The sequence below is a fragment of the Leuciscus leuciscus genome (assembly GCF_965113295.1).
Source record: "Leuciscus leuciscus genome assembly, chromosome: 1".
Classification (NCBI taxonomy): Eukaryota; Metazoa; Chordata; class Actinopteri; order Cypriniformes; family Leuciscidae; genus Leuciscus; species Leuciscus leuciscus.
Window position 1 is genome coordinate 49,540,203 of NC_138725.1, and position 27,650 is coordinate 49,567,852.

Sequence of the window (27,650 nt, forward strand, 5' to 3'; positions counted from 1 at the left end):
CAAATATTCAACAGACTCAATTATGCATTATTTTGATTGCCAATCCATTAGAATCAATTTTGCAGCTTCGTGACATGGCAGATTCAAAAACGTCATTAAAAAAGTAAAGAGAAACATTCACAACGACCACTTCAAAGATTTATTGGGCAGATATCACTCAATTCATGTATCACTGTAAACACTTACGTAGAGAAGGCAACATGCTCCAAATAGACCAAGGTATAGGCTTGAAATCCTTTTGTTTGCCTGGTGTCAAAGTAAAGTCTCAAGGTATTTTTTCATTCGCTGTAACAAGTCTTGAACGCACCTGCTGTTCGGATGCAAACAACGAGAGCAGACGGTTCCTCGAGAGTTAGCCGAATACCCAGTGTCACTGAAAACCAGTCCTGTCTGATTGAACGGTCAAAGCATTGCTTTCAATGTCTTTGATATACATATATATTGTTATAAACATGTAAACAAGTAGAAAAGTAATTTGATATATTTTTACTGAGTCCTCTGTCTCACTGACAAGCTTCATCCCGCAGAACGTATCCCATCTTCCTCTGTCCATTGGCCACATTTCTGAAGTAACTAAACCACAGCAAGCCTTTATTTCAGAAGCCATTCATTCACTGAAAAGAGAAGCAGAAAATGTGCTGTCAGATAACGTTCTTTGTGAAACATGCCACTTATTCACAAAGACAAATGTTTCATTTCCATCTGTTTCAGGAGCAATGATGGTAAGCGTCTAATTAGAGTGCTCAGCTTTATCGAACGCAGCATGCATGCGGCACAGCCTGCGTATGTTATTGATGTGGAGTGTGACACAGACCTCTGTATTGCGGCCTCAGCACACGGTTGTTAGGACAGTCCCGTCTCTGACTGAAGTTGATGTTGGTGCGGATGCAGCGTTGGTGCAGTGGCTGGGTCGGCCGCATGTTGTCACCCATACTGAGGAAGATCTGAGACGGCTGGTTTTGACTGAGGAGACGAAGAGACTGCATCTGAAGAGATATTGGAAAGGCAATTAAGATGTTAATATGGGCTATATTCAATATAATATAATCTATTTTTAAATAATACTTCTATTCAACAAAGATGCATTAAATGGATCAAAAGTGAAACTCAATTATGAGTTTCATAAAAATAGTTTCATAAAATATATTATTTAGTATATATATATATATATATATATATATATATATATAAAAATGCTGTTCTTATGAACTCATGGAAAAATAATCATTGTTTGCACAAAAATATTAAGCAGCACCAGTGTTTTCAACATTGATAATAAGAAATGTTTCTTGAGCAGCAAATCACATATTATAATGATTTCTGAAGGATCATGTGACACTGAAGACTGGAGTAATGATGCTGAAAATTCAGCTTTAACATCCAAGGAATAAATTACATTTGAAAATATATTCAAATAGAAAACAGTAATTTTTAATAGCAATAGTATTTCACAATATTACTGTTTTTCTGTATTTTTGATTAAATAAATGCAGCTTTAGTGAGCAGAAGAGACTTCTTTCAAAAACATTAAAAAGTGTTTAAAAAAAAAGTATATAAAGTTTTTAAAATAAACTGTGTATATAATTTGACCTCATACTGAAAGATGCAAACAATTATTAATGTACAACAAGAACCAGTTTTCAAACTGTCAAGAAATTAAATAAATTCAATAAAAGTAAATTGTAATTACTTTTCATAATATTATTGGTTTACTATATTGTTGATCAAATAATTGCAGCCTTGAAATTTGAAATATAATATAACAAATATTTTACAGAGTTTTCAACATGTCACCTCTATCTGTGAGATGTAAATTGGCCTATTCATTAATATCCAGGTGGCTGTCTCAAGGCACGGTGGAATAGTTATCGACCCTTCATATGTGATAAAACGGGAGGTTTCGGGATACAGTTCCTCAATATCGAGCCCCATCAGTAAGTATGCATCATCTGAAAGACATTTACAAAACAAGTGATGGGCTGAGATAAATAACACACACTTACAAGATATCTAGACATTCCTACAGGACAATACATGATATTATCATATCACTATTATTATTTTGTTCTGATGGCAATGCTGACAGAATAAAATATCACTTCTTATCCAAGACCACCAGGTGGTAATACAAAGCCAAGTTTGTTTTCCCTGTCTTTTTTCAATAAGAGTTATGAAGGTCTTCTACGCAGAAGCAATATTTCACATTCAGACTGTGGAAGCCGTTCGATTTAATAATATTGCTGGAGGCAGTTTTCAATCAAATGTAATTTAACAATAGTAACATAAATTCAATTTAATGTTAATACAATTCATTTAAATTTAAATTGAATGTTAATAATAACCAGCTTTAAAAATGAAAAAGTGAAAAAAAAAAAGAGCACCCCCGGCTCCGCTGACATTAGTGACGAAGTACATGGGTATTTGTGGGCACTTACGTTTATATGTAATCCTTGTAATGGTCTCTCTGCTCAGCATACGGTTCAGAAATACATTTGTAGGCTCTGAAATCTGAAGTGTCAGATATCAAAGAAAACATTTAAAAACAGATTTCTGCAGCTTTTTCTGATGAAAAGGCAGAGTTTCATAAAACATGGTGTTGTTCAGTACATTAATCACAAATGACATGAGCCTTAACTTACTGCTGAGATATTTCATTACGGCTTCACCAAATCACAAGCATAATCAATAATAGTCTAGTAGAATTTATTCTAGGGGCATCTGGACGTGTTTTTTTTTTTTTTTCATGTACTGAAGATGAATGGCTTTCATCCATGTGCCTTCATTAGTAGCAGACTGGTGGACATTCCCCGACATCACGATCACTGCAAAGCTAGATGAAAGTGAACGGGGGGGGGGGCTGCAATACTGCAACACCTTCATCTGAACTGTGGCAGTTCTGCCCCAATTTACACAGAAGTCACGATTCAAAGCATCAGGGAGGCGACTCCTGCTGCAATCTGCAAGTCTTACGTCATGCTGTGTGATGAGGTTAAATGCCGAGGAATCTCCACCATTATCTCACTTTAGTTTGGAGGAGAAAAGTGGTAAATAAACAGAAATCAAGACAAGACTGAATGGCTTTTTTAAAGATGAATATGGTAACTAAATTTGAATGTAAAACATGGCATTTCACATGTCTAAAAGGGGTCATGACATACATAGATTTTTTTTATTATTTTAATGTTGCTTGAGGTTCACTTATAATGTTAAAAAACAACAAATATGTGTATACTGTATCCAGTGTCGACAGCATCAGTGATTATAATGGGTTCTATTTGCTTTTGACGTGATGCTCACATGGCAAAATGTTAGCAGTTAAAGGTGGGATCAGTAGTTTTTGAAAAACACTTTTGACCGAGTTCGACTCGACTACCAAAACACGCTTGTAACCAATCAGCAGTAAGGGGCGTGTCTACTAAAGATGGGGAGGAGAGAGCGCTCAGTGCACACAGCACAGATATTAGCCGAACGACTACAGAAAGAGATGGCAGATAAAAAACAAAAGAGGAACTTAAAATTAAAAAGAAGGCTTTACGATTAGGCAAGAGGTAGAACTCGTGTTCAAATCGGAGAAGCTTACCAGCGCTGGAGAGAACTCAAGGAGCGGGAAGGCCTAACATCGGACGCCGATGTTGCTTTATTTCTTCTTGATAGGTGAGTAACATTGTTTAGTTTTGTTTCACAGAACTAATATATTCTGGCCATTGCTTGAATATGCTCGTGTTTCATATTTGCTTGTTTTTTCATTTGCGATATTTTTGTTGTTCAATTCAGCTATGAAAAAGACACATTAAGCCTGGCGCGTCTAAACCTCATCCACTGTCTGTTTCAAGCGAGTTGATCATGATAACATTGTGGGTGTTGAGCGTCGTCTTCCACGTGAAACGGAGCTGAACCATTGACGCATTAAAACTTAAAACACACATTACTACTAAAACACATTCAACATGGATTACCATAGTAACACATTGCTTTCACTTACGTTCGGTCCGCAGGTACAGCAGATTCCGCCATAGTCGTTGCCTGGGTTACGGTCACGTACGTGTGTGTGGGGTGGAGCTATCAAATTAGGGGCAAGATCCTTTTGGGGTAGGGGCGTGTATGTTTTGGTGATTTCCAAATATCAACATTGGCCAAAAGTGTTTTTCAAAAACGACTGATCCCACCTTAAAGCAACTGAATGCCAGTGGGCGGGGCCTATGATGCGATGATGCTGATGTACATTGACTTGCAATGGCTGCCGCATACACATCTACCATGAGACCGTAGGATGTCCCATTTAGTCATTTTAGGCTTCAGAAGGGTGCTCAAGAGTGCCCCCTTTGCAGTTTATATGCGCCCTCCTCAATGCGTACTTTTACCAAGCCCGCACTGAAGCGAGCTCCACAGCAGACTTCTTCCCGACAGTCAAAGCGGCGTTACGTCGCGAAAGTGTGGACTCAGAGGAAGACCGAGAGTGTTTAGGGTGCCATATGGGACAGGGCCTTATTTCAAATAAGCCTGCTCTGAAAAAATAGATTAGTGGTTCAATCCCATTCTCCCTTTCCCCAGCATGCACTTGGGTATGAATAATTAATATGGTTTGACCACTTGCCAGTTTTATTTACACTGTTGTTGTTAATTTTGTAATCATGCGTGTGAAGTCAAACAGAAATCAAGCACTTTACTCTCCATGACATATAAATGTCTCATAAAAAATATATTAAACAATTTAATGTAATAAATAAAACAGATTTCATAGAGCTCTTTTTAAGTTGTGACTTTATAAACCTTATTTTTACTTTCTTAACATAGGAATAGTAAGTAAATAAAAAAAGTTGTACTTTACGTTTCACTATTACTAAATCTTTTGCAGTGCACTTTACAAGCACAGAATTCATATGCCAAGGCAATACTGATGAATAACAATGAATCAATGATTTGAATAAAACAATAAAAAGCTTTTAGTGATTATGTTTTATCTTGGCAGTCAATTAGAAAATCTTTTTCTGGCCTTGTGCACCAAGAATGCACATTTTTGCCCAAGAGAATTGTTATCAGAAAAGTATTTTATTTATTTTGCGCCCATCAAAAATATGATTCTCAATTGTCATTGAGTATTGTCATTTATTTTTAAATAATTTAGATTTGTATAAATGAATTATATTTTATTAGTTTGTTCCCTTGAGCAACATGGACGCAGAATGAATGTAGTGGATTATGAAACAATGGGGACCGAATACTGCAGATTTTTATATTTGCTGAACTTTTGAGAAGAAAAACAGATTAAAGAGCTCATCTAAGAGCAAATTCTACTTGATTATTATATGTTAAATTTCCAGTATTCATTAAAGGTAACATTGCTTTAATAATAGGGCATGGAAAATTTCAATGAATAAAATAAGTACATTATATAATGCTTAAAAATACCAAACCATTATGTTAGAACTTTTATGGCATGTTGATTTATGTACATTAATATTTGGCCTGATCTGTTAAGTGTACTGTATATAATGTTTGCTAAAGATTAATGGAGTTTAATAAGACTGATTATGAAGTGTCTCCTTTCTACTGTATACATTTAAAGCAACTGAGTCTACTAACCTTCATGAAGATAGAAACAACTGCAATTCCATTAGGACTCCTGGCGGCATCACTGTAATTTAAATACAAATCCTGATTATAATGGATGAGTTGCACCTGCAAAAAGAAAAAAAAAGAATTGTGACTTCCAGTAAAACACTAACAAACACCTGCTAGGTGAAAGTGTACACGGAGCCAAACCATTGTGACTGTATGACTGCCTGCAATCTAATTTCAGAACAGCCATTATCCATAAAATATGCCCATAAATGATGTGTATATAACAGCATATCTCCATTAACTTCCTTTATGTCAGCTAGTAATCTCAAGTGACACTGTAATGAGGGTCAGTACATTAATCTGAATAAATATTTTGTTGTGTGTTGTATATAAATAGTTAATTAATAGTTAATGGGAACATTATGAAGCTCCTTTATGCTCCTCCATCCTGCTTTATTGTTCTTTCAGCACAGCTCAATGAAAGCAGAGAGATGGAAGCCAGGAAATCTGCTGCTTAATTTTCAGTGGCTCAAAATTGCATTGGAACTCATTAGAAAATATGCTTCAGTCATCAGTTATAATGAGCTTGCTTGTCAGCTTCAGAATGAAGTTGTTGGAAAGCTGCTACCCATATAACCTCATTTGGATTAGGAAAATGAAGAGAAGCTGCTGACTTCAGTGAAATCAGAGGTGAGGTGAGGATCACAGAGGGAAACGCACATCTTTGCGCCAAGATAAAGTGTAAACATTTCAACTCATTAAAATTATTTGATATGCCTGGCACAAATTGATGTTCTTGACAGTTTGAAAACTGTCTGTTGTTGTGCATTAATAATTGCGTGCTCTCTTTCAGTATTAAACTATATACACACTGTTTTTTTTATGGACTTCTTTATTCTACTTTTACACTTTTTTAATGTTTCTGAAAACATTAAACAAACATTTATTAGTATTATTGTTGTTAAGAAACATTTATAATTATTATCAATGTGGAAAACAGTTTTTTTTCAAGGTTCTTCAAAAGAACAGCATTTATCTGAAATAGAAAGCTTTTCTTACATAATAAACGTCTTCATTGTCACTTTTGATCAATTTAATCCATCTTTGCAGATTAAAAGTAATAATTTCTTTCCCAAAAAAACAACAATGGTTGTATGTTACAAAAGCTTCCTATTTCAGATAAATGCTGTTCGTTTGAACTTTGTATTCATCAAAGAATCCTGAAAATTATTGTACACAACTGTTTTCAACCTTGATAATAATAATAATAAATGTTTCTTTGGCAGCAAATCATCATATTAGAATGATTTCTGAAGGATCATGTGACACTGAAGACTGGAGTAATGATGCTGAAAATACAGCTTTGATCACAAGGATAAAGTACATTTAAAAAATATATTACATTTTATTTTATTTTTTGTGTGCATTGGTTGGCATAAGAGATTTCTTTTAAAAACATAAAAAAATCTTCCAGATAGTGTATGCATTGCATTTTTTATATATTTTTGAATAGATTAATAGATTCAGACAAAAATGAGTGTCAAGAAATATGCTCCACAAAAGCTTTAAGCAGCACATGATGGATGTGGCCCGTCTGTACTCAGCCTGTTTTTCCTCACTATAAACGTACATTTAAAGCACATTACCAATTTATATCCTGTGACTGTGCAAACTGGAATATGACTCATTGCTTTATGTTTTTATTTAGCCTGTTCTTACAGCAAAATCACTTCCATAAACCTGATTTTTGCTCATAATCCTGAATATAAAAGACTTTATTAATGCAAACTCAGTGACACCGCTCAATGCACACATTTTCAGAGAAATCAAAAATGTATCACTCTAGGGAAAATTGCAACAATTGATTTGGCTTTGGAAAATGTCTTTGATCTGCTCAAATGATATCTCATTGTCTTATTCTGTTTCATGTTGTAATGTTGTCGAAGAGAAGGAGATTTTTTCATTTCTAGTGTAAAGCTAATTTGATAAAAAGGGACTAATTTCACAATTTTGCCTACTCCATTAACTTCAGTGCCAGTACTTCAAGGGTTTTTCGCCGCATCAAGACGTTTGAAGGAAGACAGGTTTAATTGAATCCCACAGAAGTGATGTATTTCCAGGCTCTCACCTCTCCAGGGAAGGCCTGGCCGTTGAGCAGGTGCTCTGAGCCCCGGCTGTCCTCGCTGCCAAAGTGAAGCCGGATCTCCTCCAGCCTGTAGCTGTAGCTCAGCGGCCCGCCAGAGATGTTCACCAGGTGTGACTTGTCTGGGCGCAGGGACACGTGTCGCCCCGTGTTATACATCGTTCCACTGACCTGAAAAAATAATAAACATGTCTGGATCAGACATTCTTACTTCTGACTTTTTATGATAAAACAATATTAAGTGATTCCATGTTTACATTTGGGAGGACAAAGGTGAAGCCGTTTTCACCTGGCTAGGCTAAAAGGAATTACATGCACTGTTTGACATTGTGCCTCCCGTACAGGGAATTCCTGGAAAAATATGCACTAACACAATGAACACATTAGTTAGTTCTGATGGACCGAGGTTTTTCCAGGTAAACCTGGTTGACAGGTGCAACTGCTGAGGTAGGAATTATGTAGAAAATGCATCTGAGCTGAAAGACGAAAGCATATAAATGGAAAACAACACCTGGAATATGTTGCCTTTACTTGTTGGTAACTTTGCTAGTTATGATTACTAATTGAGACCAAAGTGTGTCTTGTTATGGCGCCCTAGTGATCAGAACATCTTTGTAAACAGCTGTAAGAGTGTTCGTGAATGTATCCTAATGGGAGATTTCAAACTATAGTCGCCTCATTTGTGATAGAGACAGTTTTAGAAGTGCTGATCACTCAGGGACATGAGAATGAGCCATACATTTAGCCTGACGTTTCATAGGATAAATTCTGAGCAAGAGGTAATTACGATCACTTTGAACTGTAGCTCTGAAATAATTTAGAATAAAATGGCAACTTAAGCTGAACTATAATACTAGGAATGACACTCATTATTCACAGCATTAATCACAAATGTCCACCGAAACACAGAAGACCGTGGAAGCCCGTTTCCAACTCTGACCCTTTTTCCTCATAATTGCAATTTCACATAATTGAGTGACTTTATATCTCACAACTGGGACTTTATCTCAGTTGTCACTTTATTTCTCACATTTGTGCTTGTTTCTTGTACGGTAATTGCGACTTTATTTCCTGTAATTGCCACTTTATATCTCACAATTGCAACTTTATTTCTCACAGCATTATTTGAGTTATATTTATATACTATTATAGAATTAGATTATTTTTACATTTTTAAATTTTAGTTTACGTTTTAGTAATTTTGTTATGTCCTTTTGTAATTTTTATTCGTTTTTTCTATATTTATATTTAGCTTCAATTTATATTTATTTCAGTTTTAGTTTTAGTAATTGTAGTACTTAAACTTAAATGTATTTTTTTTCAGTTAGTTAAAAACAGAAGAAAAAAAAATCAATTATTTCAATTATCAAAAATAACTTTTAATAGTTTTAGTTAACAATAACAACACTGTATTTCACAGGTGTGACTTTATTATATTCATAGATCACAATTACCTGAACTAAAGAGAAGTGGAAAAATAACAAAATAAATAAGATATTTCCATTCAGTAACTTAAAAACGAATGAGCGCCTTTTCTATGTAAAAGAGACCATAAACTTTTCCATTACAGCCTACAGTTTTCATGCATAAATTCCATTATTTAACAGCCCTCTGGTTACCAACACCACAAACCAATCAGACTGACTTGAATTCATGGAGAACATTTAGGTCTCCAATGGAATTTTCTCTAGGAATAACATCAACTCCCCACATACAGAGCGCAGTCATAACAAGCTCAAAGGAGAAGTGCATACATAAATGTAATTGGGTCTCTTGAAATAAGAGCAGAAAAACCTCCAGAGGAAAACAACAGCACACTTTTATTCCTGGTTCTTGACTAAGTCTAGGGTACTAATGTATTATTGAGAGAAGATGAACTAGGGTATATTATCCATAAGCACAACCTCTTGGAGCTTCACTGGAGAATTCTTCGGTGACAGGCCCTGTCAGCACAGATGGTGAGCCTGCCTAATCTCCCCCAGCAGATGCACAACAGCATTAATCATAAAACAGGATGTTAAATGAGGAATTAACTCCTTCCTTTCCCTCCTGCTCTATGGAATAAATCCAACCCTTTGCACTCAAGATCTGACAACAACCGCCTGAATCCCTTTAGAGGTCAGAGTGATATCTGATGTATACCAACCATCAATAATCAAACGCTGCATTTGTGTCTGGTAAATGAGTTTAGTCACACTAATCTGCTGACCGACTGCAGGTGCACTTCACCGAAAGCAAATGGCAAGCAATTTTGCACGCCGTAGAGAATTAGCGATCTCATTAGAGCACCGTTGTAACAAACTAACAGTAGTGGAGCATTAGCCATCTTCAAAGGTTTCATTTGGAAGGCTTTACTATTATGCTTGGCAAAAAATAATTGAAGATCTGCTTCAATGGCCAATAGAGGTATATAAAAAAGTCACTCAATTAATTAAGATTCAGCAACAAACCAAATCACTAGCTGTATAAACAACAGCCATAGAAGTAAATACAGGATTTGACAAATGGACCGCTAAGCTGGGGTTATGCCGTGTGACCTGATCTTGTCAAAATTCCAGTGAATTATGGGACAGTGTTCTAAACTGAATAATGTGTCACCGTACATCTTCTACCAGTTTAAATAATGTGAAAAATAGCTACTATATGATTAAACAGATAGTATAGAAAGGATTATGCTGCAACTGTCAATCACAGTGTCAGTGTTATTTTAAGAAAATACGATCAAGAGCCTTCCAGTATCCTTTCTTGTACTTACCTTACGTTGCCCTGCATTGAGTCGTAGTGGGTTGAGGAAGGGGTCAAAAATCATTCGACTGGTTTCGATGTTGACAGGCGACTGTCTCTTCCCAATCGCGCACAGGTTCCAGGCAGTGTTAACTAATCCCCAGAAAGATGGCACTAGTAAAATATAAACATAAAAAGTGAAGTTTAGAGCATTTGCTTTAAATTTCAGGAAGAGAATGTTTGTAATGGGTCATGATCTGTTTGGAAATATCTCAAATTGCTCATCCCAAATTTCCTCCGTTAGCCCCATCCATGGTGTAGATGTTGTTTTTGAGTTTGGATCTAGTGGTTGATATCCTTTGAGACAACATTTTGACAAGCAATCAATTTTACCACTTAATTACCAGGCGCAGCGCCGGTTCTCCTTTGAGGTCATGATTGTGCATCCAAATAAGAGAACTGCATGTTAATGCGATTCGCTTCGCAAAAACAAACTCCAAAAAAAAAAGAAAAAAAGAAACACAGATGGAATTAGTCACATTAGACACACAGCCAAAGGACATACTTGACCTTATATGATTAATTTATTTTCTGAGATGTTTCACAGTCTATAAACAGTAAACAACTTTATTGCTGATTGGAATGAGATTTTTATTAGGGCATTGAACCTCAAACCTCATATTTGTTGTTTTGAGAATTAATATGGTCTAAAGCGCAGGGCGCAAGTGCACATAGGGTGTGTCCGAATCCACTTTTGCTAGTTTAACAACGGGAAAAATGGTCAGTGCGCGCGACGCATGGTCTAAAAGGGCTGTCCCTATTCTCTTAATGAGTACTGGGTATGTTTTGGGCGTAACATGCAAAAAAACAATCAGACTATCTTCTCCCATTCCCTTTAAGAGCCAGTTGTGCTCACACCATGGCGGATTGCTATTTACATGGCGGAATTTACGAGTGGAAAGACTGAACGTGTCTCCAGAGCGCAAACGGATCTGCTTGTGTGCGAGGTTAAAGCGCACAAACAGACCATCTATGGGACAAGCCGGATTCCATCATATCTTTATTTACACAATAATAATCTTTTACATTGTAATCCTTTTATTTTTAATATGTTGGATAGTTTGTGTGCTGCTACGCGTCCCTGTGTGTGTAAATATAGGCGCACATTACTAACGCGCTCTTTAAAAAAATACTGCGCCATTGACTTTAGACCAGGTTTCAGTTGGTCAATGGCGCAGTTTATTTCAGTTGCCTCAAAATAGCAACGCGCCAACAATGCGCCAGAACACACCTTGTTTTCAGGCCAGCACACCCATGGGCGCACAAATGGGCGCAAATGCATTATTTAAACAACGTCGCGCAGGACGTGAAAATGATAAATGTGTCGGGCTGAAACTAGCAAAAAACACTTGCACCGCAAGACTGCCGCCGCATGGCACCAGGTGTATGATAGGGCCCCCTGTCTTTAAAAGGATCTATAAGCTAAAAATAAAAGTTCTGACATGATTGTGTGTATTTTTGAACCATCCCTTTAACTGAATCCAGTATGAGGTTAGTGGAAGGAGCGCAAGCGCAGATGATATTGTGACCCTGACCTCCACACTGGCAACGTCAAACTCATTAGATCACCAAGAGCTTGGATGCTTCAATGCAAAGAGTATCAACTTTTGTCCCCATAGGCTGAGATTATAAACAGATTTATCCAGCATGAACAAGTGATCCCCGACCTGATTTTCCTCTCATCCTGCCTGGCTCTGCAGGAGTGAAACCGGACTGATGTGTTGCATTATTAAATCAGAATGAGAAAATGCATTAGATACAAAGATTATGCCATACTAGGAAGCTGTGGAACAAGCTCTGTTCCTTCAAATGCATGCTATTTACGCGCTATTCGTGTATTTTCAGAATTTCTTTGTACAGTGACCTAAATAAATGATTGTACCCAAAACTGTGATCTAACTAAGGTGTAATCCTGCTTTTGTTTGGGATCCTAACAGCCACTGAGCTCATTAGGTGGAATTGCTTCTTTTTTTTCACTTCTCACTTTCACTGCCTCTCTGTGCTTTCTTAAATGTCAAGGACAGACATAATATGCCACTGCTTATAAAATTGAAGGAGGAACAAGTAAGAAATGTGAGCTTATTTAAAAGTAGACTCAGCTCAGCCCATAATTCAACATGATAGCAAAATTCTAAAGCCAGGTTGTCGGACACTAGTTGTATCATCTTGATCTAGAACTGGATAATAGAGAAATACAAAAACTGTAAATATGAACATATTCATACATTACATTTTTTTATTTTTTTTTATTTTTTTATTCTATAATATTTTGTCTATGATAAACATTTCAAAACTAATAACTATTTAAAAAAAGTACATTTAGGCATCACAACATCATAATGTACATTCAATGATATTCAATTTGAGATTTGTTAAGATTACATTTTATGCTATTATTAAATTAAAGATAATCTAAATGTAAAAATAAAGAAATCAAAATAATGAACAATTAAGTATCCAATATCATCCACTATACAGTATGTCCAGTATGGACTGATTTTAAAATATTTTAAAATGTCTGATACTGGCCGATATGGTAAAGCTATATCATGCATTCTTTTTTTTTAAAAGACAGGCAACACAAAAAAATGAACAACTCTATAAAAAACCATGCATTCAAAAAATAAAAATCAACAGCAGCAGCCTGAGTTTATGTTTAAGGTCCTGTTGAGTGTGTTGTTAGCTGAACACTCTCTGAATCCATTGTTACGGTCAGCTGAGCGTTTAGAGCTCTGGTGCTAACAGTCTGTCATATCCAGAGTGATATTGTGATTTTGCTGTAGCAATTGATGAGTGGTAGACAGATGGCACCCTCATCCTCATGGATCTGTGCCAGATTTGGCTTTGGGTTCAATACATTAATGAGAACTCTGTCAAAGTGCTTTTTAGGTATGACAGGGGACAAATACATCAACTGAACAGTGTACAGTACAGTACAATGCAAGGCGCTGAGGTTACATCATACTGAAAGCTGCATAAAGTCTTAAATCTGGAAGAAGCACATTCATTTTAATGTTACAAATATGTACTTTTACATATTCTCATGGCTTTACATGTTTCTGCAACTGAAGATTTTTTTAACAGTGCAGTTTTCCAGATGAAGAGAAAGACGTTAAATCATTTTGCTTTGCTTACACAATGTTTGTTTATAGCCCTGAGCACAAGTGCTGATGGGAGATAGCTGAACATATACATTTAATCACAGTATAATGGTGAACTGCTTCTTTGGTTTCGCTATAGCAAGTAAATGCAATCACATGAAACGTCAGCCCAACACTTAATTATTGTTTATTTTTTAAATGTTAAAAGCAAGCAAAAGCTTTCCACTTTATATTGTTGACTTTTTGAAGGAAGTATTTGATCATTTATCTGATCAAAAACCAAGAGAAAAACAGGAACATTGTGAAATACTACCATTTCAAAATAATGGTTTTCTATTTAGACATTTTAAATTGTAATTTATTTTTTGTGATGGCAAAGCTGCTGAAAAGTCCAGCCTTCAGAGTCACGTGATCCTTCAGAAATCATTCTAATATGCTGAATGCACACACACTGTCTCTGGTTTTGCTTGTGAAATATAACACATGTTGTTTTTTTGTGCAAGTGAGACATGTTTTCTCCATGCATTTCAAAAGGGGAACATCTCATAGCAGCTTCAGCATAACCCTCAGGAGAACAGAAAGAGATGTTCTCAAGCAATTAACAATGTAAGAACTTTCTGCCACAGCTGTAAGCATATAATGAGAGTGTGCCAAAAACAGGACAGAAATATTCATTCATGAATATGCACACATTAAAGAGAAGTTTATATCTCACAAGAGATTACAGACTGAAAATAGCCAATGCATGTCAATCATGAGACATTCTGGTGTATCACAATTAACTGATAAGACAAAATTATAAAATGGAACAGTGAAAAGGAAAATTATAAACTCAAATTAGTCTCTCAAACATCTTAAAATGAAACTGGCCCTTTTTAATTGTACGATATGAAAGCAAATTTGTGTGGCTGACATGATCAAAGTGACTGAGAGTAACATTTTATTCCTGTTGTAACTATGATAGCAATCATAAATGCACTTAGAGCTGATGTGTGTAATCGTTTTAGTGTTAAATACTTCCTTCTATTGAATATGCAGAGACAGGCTAAGGAAACCAATTTGTAAGGTTGATTTAGCGCCAGTGGCTCAACCAATGACGTGCGCTTGGGGGCGGGGTTATCTGTTTGCCTGACCAATGGCAGAGAAGGGGAGTGTTTGGAAAACCTGTTTTGAAAAAAAATATTGTTTCCATTTTATTTAATGGTGCAGAAATGACACACACTTCCCCTATGGAGCACAACTTCAACTTCACTTCACAACTATGCCTGATATTGTACAATAAGATCAGATATATTATTTGACAACTGAACAAGTGTCACAAGCGCTTTAGGCAAACACTAAAGTTTAAAAGATTACTACTAAACCGTTGCCTCTAGCATTTGGACAAGCAAAAGAGTGTTTTACTTGTGAGGACTGTCTTGAGATGAATCCGACATGCTCTGGGAAACGAATAGGGCTGGGCGATATGGCTGAAAACTGTATCACGATATAAGTGTTTCATATCGGTCGATATCGATAATTATTGAATTTTTTTATAACATATTTAAAATAAGGACCAGTCCAGGAGACAAATATATTACATTTAAAGATTTTTTATTTTAAATTTAACCTACCTCTGATTATAATCCCATCAGTTAAAAAGGCAGAAATGTCAACACGACCATGGAAAACTCAAAAGTCTAAAATCACAATGAACACTTAACAATTATCTCTTAACATTAAGGTGCAAAATTAAAGAATACGTAAGAAATGCTTTATAAAGGGGTGGGCGATATGGCAAAAATATAATATTACGATTTCTTTCTATAAATTATATAAATCTATTTCTTTCTATTTTCTATAAATTATACATTGATACTTATTAAAGCTATTAATAAAGTTATTAGTCAAGAGCAGTGAGTGATTTTCTCTTTACATTTTGTTGTTTTATTAACATTAAAGGGATAGTTCTCCTAAAAATTCTAATTTTCATAATTTACTCTCTCACGTTGTTTTAAACTCGAATAAGTTTCTTTCTTCTGTTGAAAATAAAAGTTATTTGGAAGAATGTGGGTAACCAAACAGTTGATGTACCCCAGTGACTTCCATAGTATATTTTTCCTCCTATGGAAGTCAATGGGGACCAGCTACTGTTTGGATACCCACATTCTTCAAAATATTAATATTAGAAAATATTAGAAGGCAATTAATACAGGTTTGGAACAACATTAGAGTGCGTAAATAATGAGATAATTTTTATTTTTGGGTGAACTATCCCTTTAAGGACAAGCGGCAGCGTGTTTACTATTACTACTGTCTCTTTAAGAGCTGCGCGCGACGCGTCTATTATACACGCATTTGACAAGCAGATTTTCTCTCAATTTTCTCAAGTTTGCTTTCACTTTAGACATATCCGACTAGTTTATGTAAACCTTGTGTGTATAACAGTATTAGCAAAATAAGACTCGAAAGATAACTTAGTATTCAGGCGCTGGTAGACAGGCTTTTAGTGCATGTGAGCTTCACATGTATGCGCTGAGAAACTAGCTAGAACAGCGCATAAGCACGCGAATAACAGAAAAACTGACGACGGTCTTGCATAATCTGCAGACGACATTGGTCTGACTACGGTCAGACTTTAAGTCAGGCGAGCTGACTTTTTCTGTTTTATCTAGTTACTAGAGAGTGAGTGCCTTTGTTCATGCAATCAAACTTGCTTTGCTGGTTTCTTCCAACGAAAAAAATAAATAAATAATTATCGAACGTTTTATCGAACGCATTTTTTATTGATATTGATTACGTGTCTATCGCGATACATATCGTTATCGTTTTATCGCCCAGCCCTAGAAACGAATGATATTTGCTCTTTGAATGCTTTCTCATCCTATTTCTTTCATAGTCCCTTTTTAAGTCTCAAGGACATTTATGCAATATAAATCCAGAGAGTTTTTCTCCCTTGCAGAACGCTTAATAAAGAGGTAAATTTATGTGCAATGCATATATTTATGAGTTGCTATAGGGCTTACTTGTTATCCCTTACAACCATGATTGATGCTGCACTGCTGCAAGTAGTGTCCTTGCAAGTAGATCTAGCATAACTTTTATTTTATTTTAATATAAAGACCCTTCTTTGTGAATAAGTAGGAATTGTATGGATCTGTCCCCTATAGATAGCTTATTTTTTAAGCATACTAAATAGTGTTCAAAGGGCTCCTTTGCTGGTTACATACATTACTGACTGACTACATAATGAAGTACTTCGAATAAAACTCATAAAGTGTCTCAGACCTCTGCTTCAATAGTCAGCATTAATCAGTTGAGACCACAAGCTGTAAAAATAGATTAAGCTATAACCAGGCCCACACGGGATCAGCGCCCGCAGAACAAGATGTGCGGAGAATTAATTCATCCAGTGCTCTATGCCTGCGTGTTCAACTATATTCTATATGATTTGATTATTATTACATTTTACAATGTTTAAATCCATTTTGCCAAATTCTACAGATTTTATTTCAGAAAATGCTAATTAAAAAAAGTCACAAGACTAGACACTTCTATTCAAAAGTTCTCATTTGCTCACCAAGTCTACATTTATTTGATTAAAAGCACAGTAAAACTGTAATGTTGTAAGATATAACAATTTAAATGTTTCTATTTAAATATAGTTTTAAAATGCAATTTATGTCTGTGGTGTCAAAGCTGAATTTTCAGCATCATTACTCCAGTCTTCAGTGTCACATGACATGATCATTCAGAAATCATAATTTTTTTTACATTTCTTATAATTATTAATGTTGAAATTAGTTGTGCTGCTTTCTACTTTTGTGGAAACCGTGATATATTGTTTTGAGTAGAAAATCAGAAGAACAGTATAGCCTCTTTATTTGAAATAGAATATTTTTGTAACCATTTAAAAGTGTTTATAATGAATATTTGCTGAATAAATGTACTTTATAAACCAGTTTCTGGGTAACGCATAACAAGTAATGCGAGTTACGTATTCAGTAGTAATGTGCCCGAAGCCTAAATCCGAATTCGTAAAGGCACAGAAAATGAGTAACGCATTCTACTGGGCCCCTAAAAGTTAGGCTTGCTGCGGTAGTTGGTTACATTACATTGCATCAGATTTTACTTCTCACGTGACGATAGTAAAGAGAGAAGACTGACAGGGTGGACGATTGGTGTGAAACAGATCCTGAGCGTCATTGACCAATATCTTATCTTGTAAAATGTGTGGCCAGTACCACCTGTAAAATGTGATCGCAAATTTGAAAGTGAAAGTAAAAAGCGTGGGCATTCAAAAGCCATTTCAATACCCTGCATATTGATAGCAGCTCCTTGACACCTGCAAATTATATAAAATATAAATAATTACTCTAACATAATTGCGAAAGAACGCAAAAGCATATTTTCTTCTTCCATCTCATATTTTTTTCACATTACCATGTCCCTTTAGGGGCTTTCCGAACATAGCATTTGTCTTCGGCCACATGCCTAGCAACAAAATAGCTTACTTTTTCAAATAAGTAACGAAGTTAGACTAATTGTCAGCATGCATTTACTCATCTCATTTGCACAAAAACAGATTCAGTATTATTCAAAATGAATAAAAACAGTGAATTGCAAACTCGGAATTTTACGCAAACCTTCAATAATTAAATAGGCTAAATTACACAAATATACTTTACGCATTTTTTATCTCACTTTATTAACCAATGTCTTTCCTGGTGACCTTCAATGAGCCAATTCAACCATAACAATAAGCAAAAAGATAAACATCACATTTGTGTTTTAATTTTTATTTTTTATTGCAGATGAAAGAGTGTTTTGTTTGAGCTGCGCTCTCTTCTGTACAGGAGTGAATTTGCATTTCCTTCAGCTTTTTAGTGTGAAAGGGCCTTTACATTTGCCAAAATATAACTTTTTTTTTGTTATTTAAAAACAAGCAAGAAAACCCAGCCCAGGTGAGGTAATGGCACACATTACTTTCCATAAAAAGTAACTAAGTAATGCAATTAGTTACTTTTTTTAAAACAATATTGTAACACATTACTTTAAAAGTAACTTTCCCCCACAGTTTAAAACTGTACATAAAACAAAGATTGTTGCAGTATGTTTTACAAGAAAAGTCTTTGTCTTTCTATATACAAATTTCTCGTTTAATTCAGTGTCTTGCTGTTTCTTTGTACTTATTAGTAAAATGTACTTATGAGTGTAAATGGTTTCAAAGTAAATCCAGCATTTTTAACAGTACTAATTTATTTTTTAAAAACAGCCTGCGGGAGTGTCTGAGGAAACCTGTTTGAGTGTCTGAGGAAACCTGTTTGAGTGTCTGAGGAAACCTGTTTGAGTGTCTGAGGAAACCTGTTTGAAACAATCATTGTTTTTGCACACAATTCCGTTTGGTGATTACACACTTCAGCTTTCAAGTTCACTTTTAAAATAACCTCTATCTTGCACGTATATCATTTAACAACCTTAAAGGTATCAGGCTAACTAATCTAGTGAAATGTAAGCAATATAAACTCCCCATTTAATCTCCCAATTATGATGCAGCAATTGCAAATACTGTTAAATACCGTTCATACTGTTAGTGTGAAATCCACCTCCTTCACACCGTGTGTACATACATTAAAAGTGTGAATCAAACTGAATAAAATATTAATTGGCATCCTGAAGTTTTATGTGCTATAAGTCAACACACAAAGCCTCTGCAGATCTTGCAAGTCTTAGTGAGGCAAGCAGCATGACTCTTGACAAGACACATTATGCATACTCTCACACTGTTTTCTTTTCTTTCTTTTGAAAGGCTTACCTGGTATAAAGCTCCCTTGGACAAGATCTTTGTATGCCCACCAACCATCGTGCAGCTTTGATGACACTGGCTGTGCTGAGGGAAAAGAAGAGATTCACACATCACTCACCCACGGCTCTTTGAAAATACAGTCACACCTGTAATAGACCCCAACTCCCCATGGAGAGAAGTTTCTGCTGTCAAATAACAGGATGAAGATGTATCTAATGCTACAAGGCACATTTAAAGTCTTTTTGAGGCAAAACTCGATACATCCCCCCCCCCCCATAACACGTAGCATGCAAATTTATAAAGTAAATATTTGCCAATAGCACCGCTTATTTGCAAGAAGAATAAAAAAGACATTTGTGAAATGACGACGGATGCATCCTGGATCCTCTGCTCTGGGCCCTGTCGGAGGAGCTGGAAAGTAGGTCACAGAGCCAGCAGACTCCAGCATTCTGAATTCACTCTGTTATCTCACATCACTATTCCCCTCACCTCTCTCCCTCTGGCTTCAGGCTGCAGCTTGCATCATATCCACTGCCAAGTCAAGCACTCAAGGCTGCTCTTTAATACACCACACCACAGCTCTACTCTCAAGCCAGGTTACTTTGATGTGCCCGTCATGAACGGGGAGGAGGATTGGAGCCCAATTTTCTTCCACCCCAATTTATTGACATCTGTATCTGAGATATGAGAAGCTTGTGCACTTTCACTTATGTGGCTCGTAGGAAGCTGCCATTTTCTGGGGCTATACGGTATCTAGAAGCATCGAGAGCCACGGATTTGCTGTAAGTACAGGTGCTGAGATTCATACACCGAGAGATTTGCGAAATGCTGACACTCGATTGAGCCCGGCTCCCCATTTATCCTCTCTGCTGTGTGTGGCTCCCTGTGAGATATTGGACTAAACATAAAAAGGCTTGTGTATTATTTTACACCGCACGTTTTTTGACATGCCTGAGTCACTTTGATATTATTGGCTGGAATAAGGAAAATAATCCTCATGCATTTAACCAGGTGGCTTGATTTAGATTTTCCTCACACTCTGAGCCGACTGACCTCAAAACACACGTCAGCTTCCTTTCAAACATACATTACGGGCTTTTCTGTAGAAAACTTTCATGCACATTTCTTGCTCTTTGAAGATCTAACTTGTGTCTGTTTTTTTTTATTATAGATGCCCATCCCCAGGAGGAAGGATGACGTCAAACTCAGAATTGCCAAAACAAACTGGGTACTTCACTAGTGCAGAAGAACATAAGAACACCATAGACTCTAGATGAGCTTATTACTCTGAGGATCATGCCTCACTGACAACCTTTCTGCATTGATTTTTTTAATACTCATGTTTGTCTTGTATTCCTTTTTTATGTCTTTCTTTTTTGTTTCATAGCAGTGAAAATCCTTTTAGTGTTTAATATAACAATAATGTTTGTACTCATTAGAGAAAGATCACATTTGAGAAAAGTATGACATTGATGAAAAGGATTGAGAACCGAAAAGAAAGCAGTTGAGACCAGTGTAAGATGGTTTGCTGGTCTCCCAGACAGGTCAAACACATCTGTTGGCTGATTTTTAAAAGGGTTTCGGCACTTTTTAGCTGATTAGTCTGGCATACCACCTGAATCACCTGAAGACTAACTCGGCCAGGCTGGGAAGCCATTTTAAACCACATTAAAATCCAGCAAACTATCTTAATCTGGTTTAATACAATATTCTTCGAATCCCTGGTCATTCTTTTCTCAAAACCTATGTTGTTGTTGTTGTTGTTTTTAACAAGGAATACAAGAAAACAGCTATGCAGGAAATTACATTTTTGGGAAGCAATTTTCCCCCCTCCAAATCCCTGATGTTCCATTTAAAATCTGTTCATTTTTTAAATGACGACCTTGGAAAAAAAATACACAAGCTAAAACCAGCCTATCTGGTCTCACAGTCTGGTCAAACTGTTCTACTGGTTTTAGAAGGTAGACCAACATAAGACCATCATGATTTGGCTGGAAGACCCTCTTAATAGCTAAAACTAGCATACCATCTTTAGTCTGGCTTCAGAATGTTTTTTGGGGTTTTTTTTTTCTTCAGCAGGACAGTCAGTAAACAATCGCTTCAGACAGTAAATATTCAGCATTTTGTTATGAGAAAAATAAAAAAGCACACATTCAATGTAATAATTATGTAGCTTTGGATGTTAATGCATTGCCAGCATAATGAAAATTCTGCTATAGTCTATTAACATCAGAGCTTCCAGCATCTTAAGCATCATGAGAGTGAGTTTTTATGTGAACAGTTTACCTTCTACAAAGATGACATTAACGTTGAGAATCAGAATAAACTCCCAAACGTGCGGCATTCTTCATTTAGTCCATCAGGTAATAATTAACTTGATAACACTTGGTCAAAGTCTGAAGCGTCATTCCCCGCGAGCGACGCTGACTTGCGCGCTCCCGTCACTCTCAAATATGATGAACATCGTCCTCTCCAAAAGATGCGACCCACCGCGCAGATTTACTTTGAAATTTACTAAACGATAGACCACTTGACAGTTCACAGCGTAGAAACTTGAAAGTCCAGACACCGACCTCTCGGCTGGTATCGCGAAAACCAAATTAGACCAAACCAATATCTTTATTTATCCTTGTTTGTGATGTTAGGTTAGTCGTGGATGGTGTTTGCGGCGTTACCTGACAGAGCGCGCCGCGCGGATCTGAGGTTTAGCGCGTGCTAATCCCCCTGCAGGCGGGGCTCGCGCTCCCGTGACGCTAGCTTGCGAATGCGGTTAGTTTTGACATCTATTCAAACTCTAATGCAATTACTTTCCTGCTGGTGTGAGGCTTAACAGGATTAGAAATGATCACATTCCTGTTCATTACTTACAAAATTAGCAACATGAGCGCGTATTAAAGAAAAAAACATCCTTGTCTTTTATTAAGCTATCACTTTATTTATTTACTATAACGCAGATTTGAGAGCTAATTAATGCACACGTTTTAAAAAAAAAATCTTTAGCTGCGTAGATTTACAGGCCTGTTGACATGAGAGCACAGGGTCTATTTTCAACAAATTATTATACATGTAGGCTAAACAACATCCACGTATTTATTAAAACGTTTTAAACAAATAAATCAATGTAAAAAAAACAAAAACATCCACAAAATCAAGACTTTTTTAGACAAATTTAATTGTCACATTTACATCATAAAGACCCACAACATCTAAAATATGACTATGAAATTCACGAACAAGAATCAGGGCATGACACATGTACACATCACCCCAGAGTAGAGCTAAAACTGGCTGAATTTGAGATTAGGTCTCGTCCCAATTCCAGAATATTTGTGTGTCTGTTTACGGTTTCGTTTATAACGATACATAATCGGTAGCTGGTCGTGGTTTTTTTTTTGTGTGTTTTTTTTATTTTTTTTTTATTTTTTTATCCATCACTGTTTCACATAAACGTGACCTGATGCAAGATAAAAATATATAAAGCAAGAACCGAATGAGAAAGATGAAATAGTGAGTCATGACTGGGCAACAGATTTTAGCACTATCGGAAAACCTGAAGAGAAAATTCAGTGCTATTTTCAGTTAGGGCACATAACAATAACAACAAAATCCTCACACAGATAATAAGAACGAAAATCAAAATACACAGAGTTCAACAGTAAGTTCACACTTACACTGAATTTACATTCATATTCATTGATGTTTAAAGGTTTGGTTGTATTCTATATTATCTTAGTGACAAATCAGCAGAATTTGAAACAAAAATGTTTTTTAGTTATCCTTTTGTCAGAATCTATATTTCCTTTGTGGTGGGGATAAATCTAAACTGCTGAGCCAGCCAGAAAAACCTTCTTGTTGAGCCCTCCAGCATACATGCATGTATTCAGTTGAAAAACAGTAATAAAATAAACATCAAAACATAAATCTCACACACAGTCTTCTGTATAATCAGTTCATCTCATAATCAGTTCAGTTTTAAATGAACATCTTCAATTGTATCAGATATCCAAATGAAGTTCCAATAAAATCAGGTAGTTGCATTGATGCAGATAATAATCGTCTGTAAACGTCCATTTCACTGTCTAGAAGAGACAGTTTGAGAGTGCACTCATCAGTAGTACTGTTTATTTTCAGTCCAGTTTGTGATCCAGTGTTTCTTGTTGTTCGTTGAGTCCACAATCAAAAAGCCTTGGTTTACCTGGTACCGTTCCTTCTTACAAATCTTCACGCCTTGGTATTTTGGCATAGTTTGGAAGTAGGCAGCCCGCTTAAAAAAGCCACTCTGCGAGAAGACATAAGAAAAAGAGCACTGTGAGCAAGACGAGCATCTTACCACAGGATGTATGTATTCAGAGAAGCTTTGAGAAATCTGAGAGCCTTGACTGAAGTAGATTACAAGATTAACATTATATAGCAACTGAGAGAAAGCATTCTGTAAACTCAGGTGAAATTATGAAGAGAGCAAATTATTATGAGATAGAGAGTCTGTAAAAATGCGTGATAAATTCAGCGGCAGATTGGGAAAGGAAAGTTTGTTATCTCTGTAAGAGAAGATGTGATCAGAAGGAGTTTGTTGCATCAGTAGAAAACAAGACCTCAAACGTCAAAAAAGAAAACAATGTGGTAACGCAGTCGCAGAAGTTATTAATCATGTCAAAGCAAGCAAAGGCGTTCAGAAGTTGGATTAAAGCAATATACAGTTCATGTTTTAAGACTTCATTCTATCTCCAAGATAACAGCAACCCAAGCCCGAGGACATAACAAAGAGCCTCACATATCAATTTGTTTCAGGAAAAAAAACAACCTCTAGTGTTTTTGAGAGCAATGATGAGAGTCGAAAACAGACGAGGGAAGCGTTGTGTCTCAAAGGGGAAGAGGAAAGACAGTATTAGTGGAGCTTCCATGGAATACATTATTGTTAATCAAGCCAAGCATTTTAGCTAGAGAGCCGTTGGCTGTGACACCTACAAACTTGCTATTTGTGTCAGAGGCCCACAAAGGCCAGGGAATCTCAGTCCTCCTCTGTAAGGTGATCATTTTCTGATGGCTGTGTTTTCATTTCTGCTTTCTGGGCCTTGGCCTCATAAAGCTCTCTGGTGTTGGCTCTCTTGAAGAAACCACACTGGGGAACAGGATTCAGATATGAGCAATCAAACAAAGCACAAGACATGGCTGGAGAAAGTGATCTAGGCTTGAATCAACTGTGCTCTTCTGGCACAAATGTTGTGATATATTGAAAACAATAATATCCATACCATACGTGCAACATCTAGCTGTATTTACTTCACTGTAAAAAATGTTCAAAGTAAAAAATAGAATACATGTAATTTGACTGCAAAATACTGTAAAAATGTGTTTGGGGGAAATACAAAAATAATTTATGCTGAAAATATATATTATATTTAACAAGAACATACACATACTTGCACAATATAATGTGGTTAAAATGTGATTTTTTTGTGTGTGTGTGTAAAAACATTTTTCTATTATTATTATTTCTATAGATTGTGTGTGTAACATTTCACCATATATTTAAAATAATATATAGTTATGATTGTTAAGTTTATAGGCACCAAAGTGCTATCCTGAATGCCTGAAATGTTGGATGATTTAAATGTGTAGCAATATGTGTTGCTGCTCCTCTCAAGGTGGAGTTAAAAACAAACTTCACACTTTGTTTATGGTGTTAAAGCACAATGCGATAAAATTAAGTTGTTGTTTGTGTGACTCCAACCAGAATAATTTGCAGATGTGAGAACAAAAGGAGTATTGAAGCACAAAAAGTTTCTCACCTTCCACAGAAAAATGACAATCAGGCCCAGCAGAATCACTCCAGCCAGCACAGACACAATGATTATCCACAGAGGCATTTCATACGGAAGCTCTTCTGACCCTGCAGGGTCTATATCTACTGTAAACTAAACAGAGAAAAGATGTTTACTGTCATTAATCTCTAATGCACCAGAAAACATATACAGGAAAATTGCCTCATTTTAATAGTTATTTGATTTTCCCCTCACTTATGCTAAATGTATGCAAGAGAGAGTTCCAGATAGAAGAGGAAACTTGGAGATGTTGAGTTTGTACCTCACGGGTGTAATTGCTCATCTTGATGGTTGGTTTGTCTGTTTTTAGACTCAGTGTGGCACTACCAAACACACGTACTCTTACAGCATTGTATTCCTGTAAACAGAGCAGCGCAAATGTTATTTTCAGGACTTTAGAATGAGTATCACGTACTGTAAGGGTTTTCGAACCCTTCCTGGAGCTTCCCCAGCATGGGGAATGATTTCCATAATGATTTCTTAATTTGGAAAATGATCAAAGATTGTGCATGTGAATAATAATAGTGCAAAATAGAACATTTTCACTCTGTTCAAATGAGTGAATTGGTGACTTGAATAAAGATTAGTTTATTTTGCTGAATGAGAGACTCAGTAAAATTATCCAATTTTCACATATATTGGACACATTCAGGTCAGGTCATGGAGTGGTCTACTAATCAGCTGGTGACTTAATTCAGCTGGATTAAATAGGGGACACATCCAAAATGTGCAGTGCTGGTGAGGATACAGGAACAGTTAATGTTAAAAACCCTTACAGGGCTGCGTTTCCCAAAAGTCCTGTTTAAATTAATGCAAATAAGTCATTTTAACATTTATCAATGTATTTCACACTGTAGATCATAATTGCATTTTAAATTTGCACATACACTGGCTCCAAAAAGCATTCGAAAGTGAAGTTAGAAATGTCTGAACGTCAAGGTTGATATTATACAATGTTAATATTGTATAATTAACAGTATATACATAACATAATTGTTTATTTCAAATCAGTGTTGTTCTTTCAAACTTTCTCTTTTTCATTCTTAAATAGAATTGATTTGATTTTCAGCATATGTGTGTACACACACACACACACACATATATACATATATATATATATATATGGTAAACTCATCAGTGGACTTTCCTCGTACATTTTCAACAATAAAGGCTTTTTTTTTTTTTTTACACCTTTCTTGTTCTTACTAATTCAAGCAATATTTTTTTTTTAATATAATCCTGAAAAAATAAAAATAAAAAAAAAATAGAGCACAAAAAATATGATTGTGCACACAAATCAGCATGTTGTGAGGAGACATAATAAAACTGCGAGTCCTGACAGGTCTCACACGGCGCATGCTGAAATCTTCACGCACGCGAGTCAGTTCTTACGGCGGGCACATTTGGCTGTGTTAACAAATGCTATTGCCTGCTGGCCTTCTCTGAAACTCTTATTTTGATTGGCTGCTTGTATTACGTTAAAGGTCCACTGAAGGTCCTTGAAACACGCAGAATGTGTTGATTTAATTTCCACTGAAACAGGAAGACAGGGCGGGACACATCGAACAGCTCCTCTCCTTTCAAAAAAAATAACCAATAGCGTTTTGTTTATATCGCAGCTCGGCCAGAGCCGTTGAGCTCTGTAAAGCTGCAGTTTCCTCCTAATCTCTAACCGTTTCTCCTCATAATCTCCTCCATATTGTTTTAAAATACAGCATTCTATGCAGAATTCAAATGGGTCTGATACGTTTTCTGGTCTGCGCCGACCCACACATATGATCCGCTCTGTGCTATAGTGTCTATGTTTTCATGTACAGTACTTTTCCACAGTCTCTGTTGTTAATGACTTCCAAATAATTTCTAGTTGTTCCCAAATACTTGCTTTTGATGAAACTTTGAACATAGACATCTTTGAATTCACTAAATCACAAATTTGTTCAATAGGATTCAAGTCCGGACTTTGAGTTGGCCAACTGTGACTAAAGAGCTTACACACACTGCTAGATTTACCATTACAGAAACATAAAAAAAAAATATTTTGTTAATCACCAATACTGTTAGCTTAGGGCATATATTGCCTACTTTATGGTTGTGAAATGTTAGTGGAACTTTTCCAAAGTTAATGTGAAGAAGTACTTGAGGCGATATCACTGATTACATACAACCACTAAAATAACATTGGAGCCAGTTAAATTTAATGGCTTAGAAAAGTGAAGTTAGTTCTGAGAAAAAGTCTGTTTTTTGTTTGCAGATGCCACTTTAGTTAATGTGGGTTTTAGGTCCTGTCTTAAGCCTCTGTTGTACTCCAGTTTGGACACGTACACGACAGCTGCGCACAGCTCGGACGCGGACTACTTGTATTTATACTTTCTGCTGAGGTCCGCTCGGTGAACGCGTTCAACGCATGCGCAGTAGATCGGCGTCCATGTTATTTCCATCTCTTTTGCGGTTTG

The 27,650-nt window shown here is 36.2% G+C and overlaps 2 protein-coding genes across 2 annotated transcripts in view; both read right to left on the reverse strand.

Moving 5' to 3' along the window:
• Nucleotides 1–125: 125 nt before the first annotated feature.
• ca10b (carbonic anhydrase Xb) lies at nt 126–22,398 on the reverse strand. Its single transcript, XM_082186764.1, has 9 exons — nt 21,662–22,398; nt 19,385–19,459; nt 10,461–10,603; nt 7,691–7,876; nt 5,584–5,679; nt 2,436–2,508; nt 1,795–1,949; nt 815–986; nt 126–614 (listed from the first exon to the last, which is right to left on the reverse strand). Exons 1-9 carry the CDS (start codon nt 21,717–21,719, stop codon nt 592–594), a joined length of 981 nt encoding a protein of 326 aa, XP_082042890.1. The 5' UTR covers nt 21,720–22,398; the 3' UTR covers nt 126–591.
• Nucleotides 22,399–22,527: 129 nt separating this feature from the next.
• Nucleotides 22,528–27,650, reverse strand: part of itga3a (integrin, alpha 3a) — a 37,750-nt gene continuing 32,627 nt past the window's right edge. The window contains exons 21-25 of the mRNA XM_082167150.1: nt 25,460–25,692; nt 25,165–25,290; nt 24,388–24,494; nt 24,177–24,234; nt 22,528–23,654 (exon numbers count right to left, since the gene is read on the reverse strand). Of these exons, the coding sequence (XP_082023276.1) occupies nt 23,484–23,654; nt 24,177–24,234; nt 24,388–24,494; nt 25,165–25,290; nt 25,460–25,692 (695 nt within the window). The 3' untranslated portion in view covers nt 22,528–23,483. The remainder of the gene's footprint in view (nt 23,655–24,176; nt 24,235–24,387; nt 24,495–25,164; nt 25,291–25,459; nt 25,693–27,650) is intronic.

Coding starts and splice junctions, on each gene's coding strand:
- ca10b (XM_082186764.1), bottom strand. CDS start 21,719: ATGCCGCACGTTTGGGAGTTTATTCTGATTCTCAACGTTAATGTCATC. Junction 10,604..19,384: donor CCAAGGGAGCTTTATACCAG/GTAAGCCTTTCA, acceptor ATATTTTACTAG/TGCCATCTTTCTGGGGATTA. Junction 615..814: donor GCTGAGGCCGCAATACAGAG/GTCTGTGTCACA, acceptor TTCTCTTTTCAG/TGAATGAATGGCTTCTGAAA.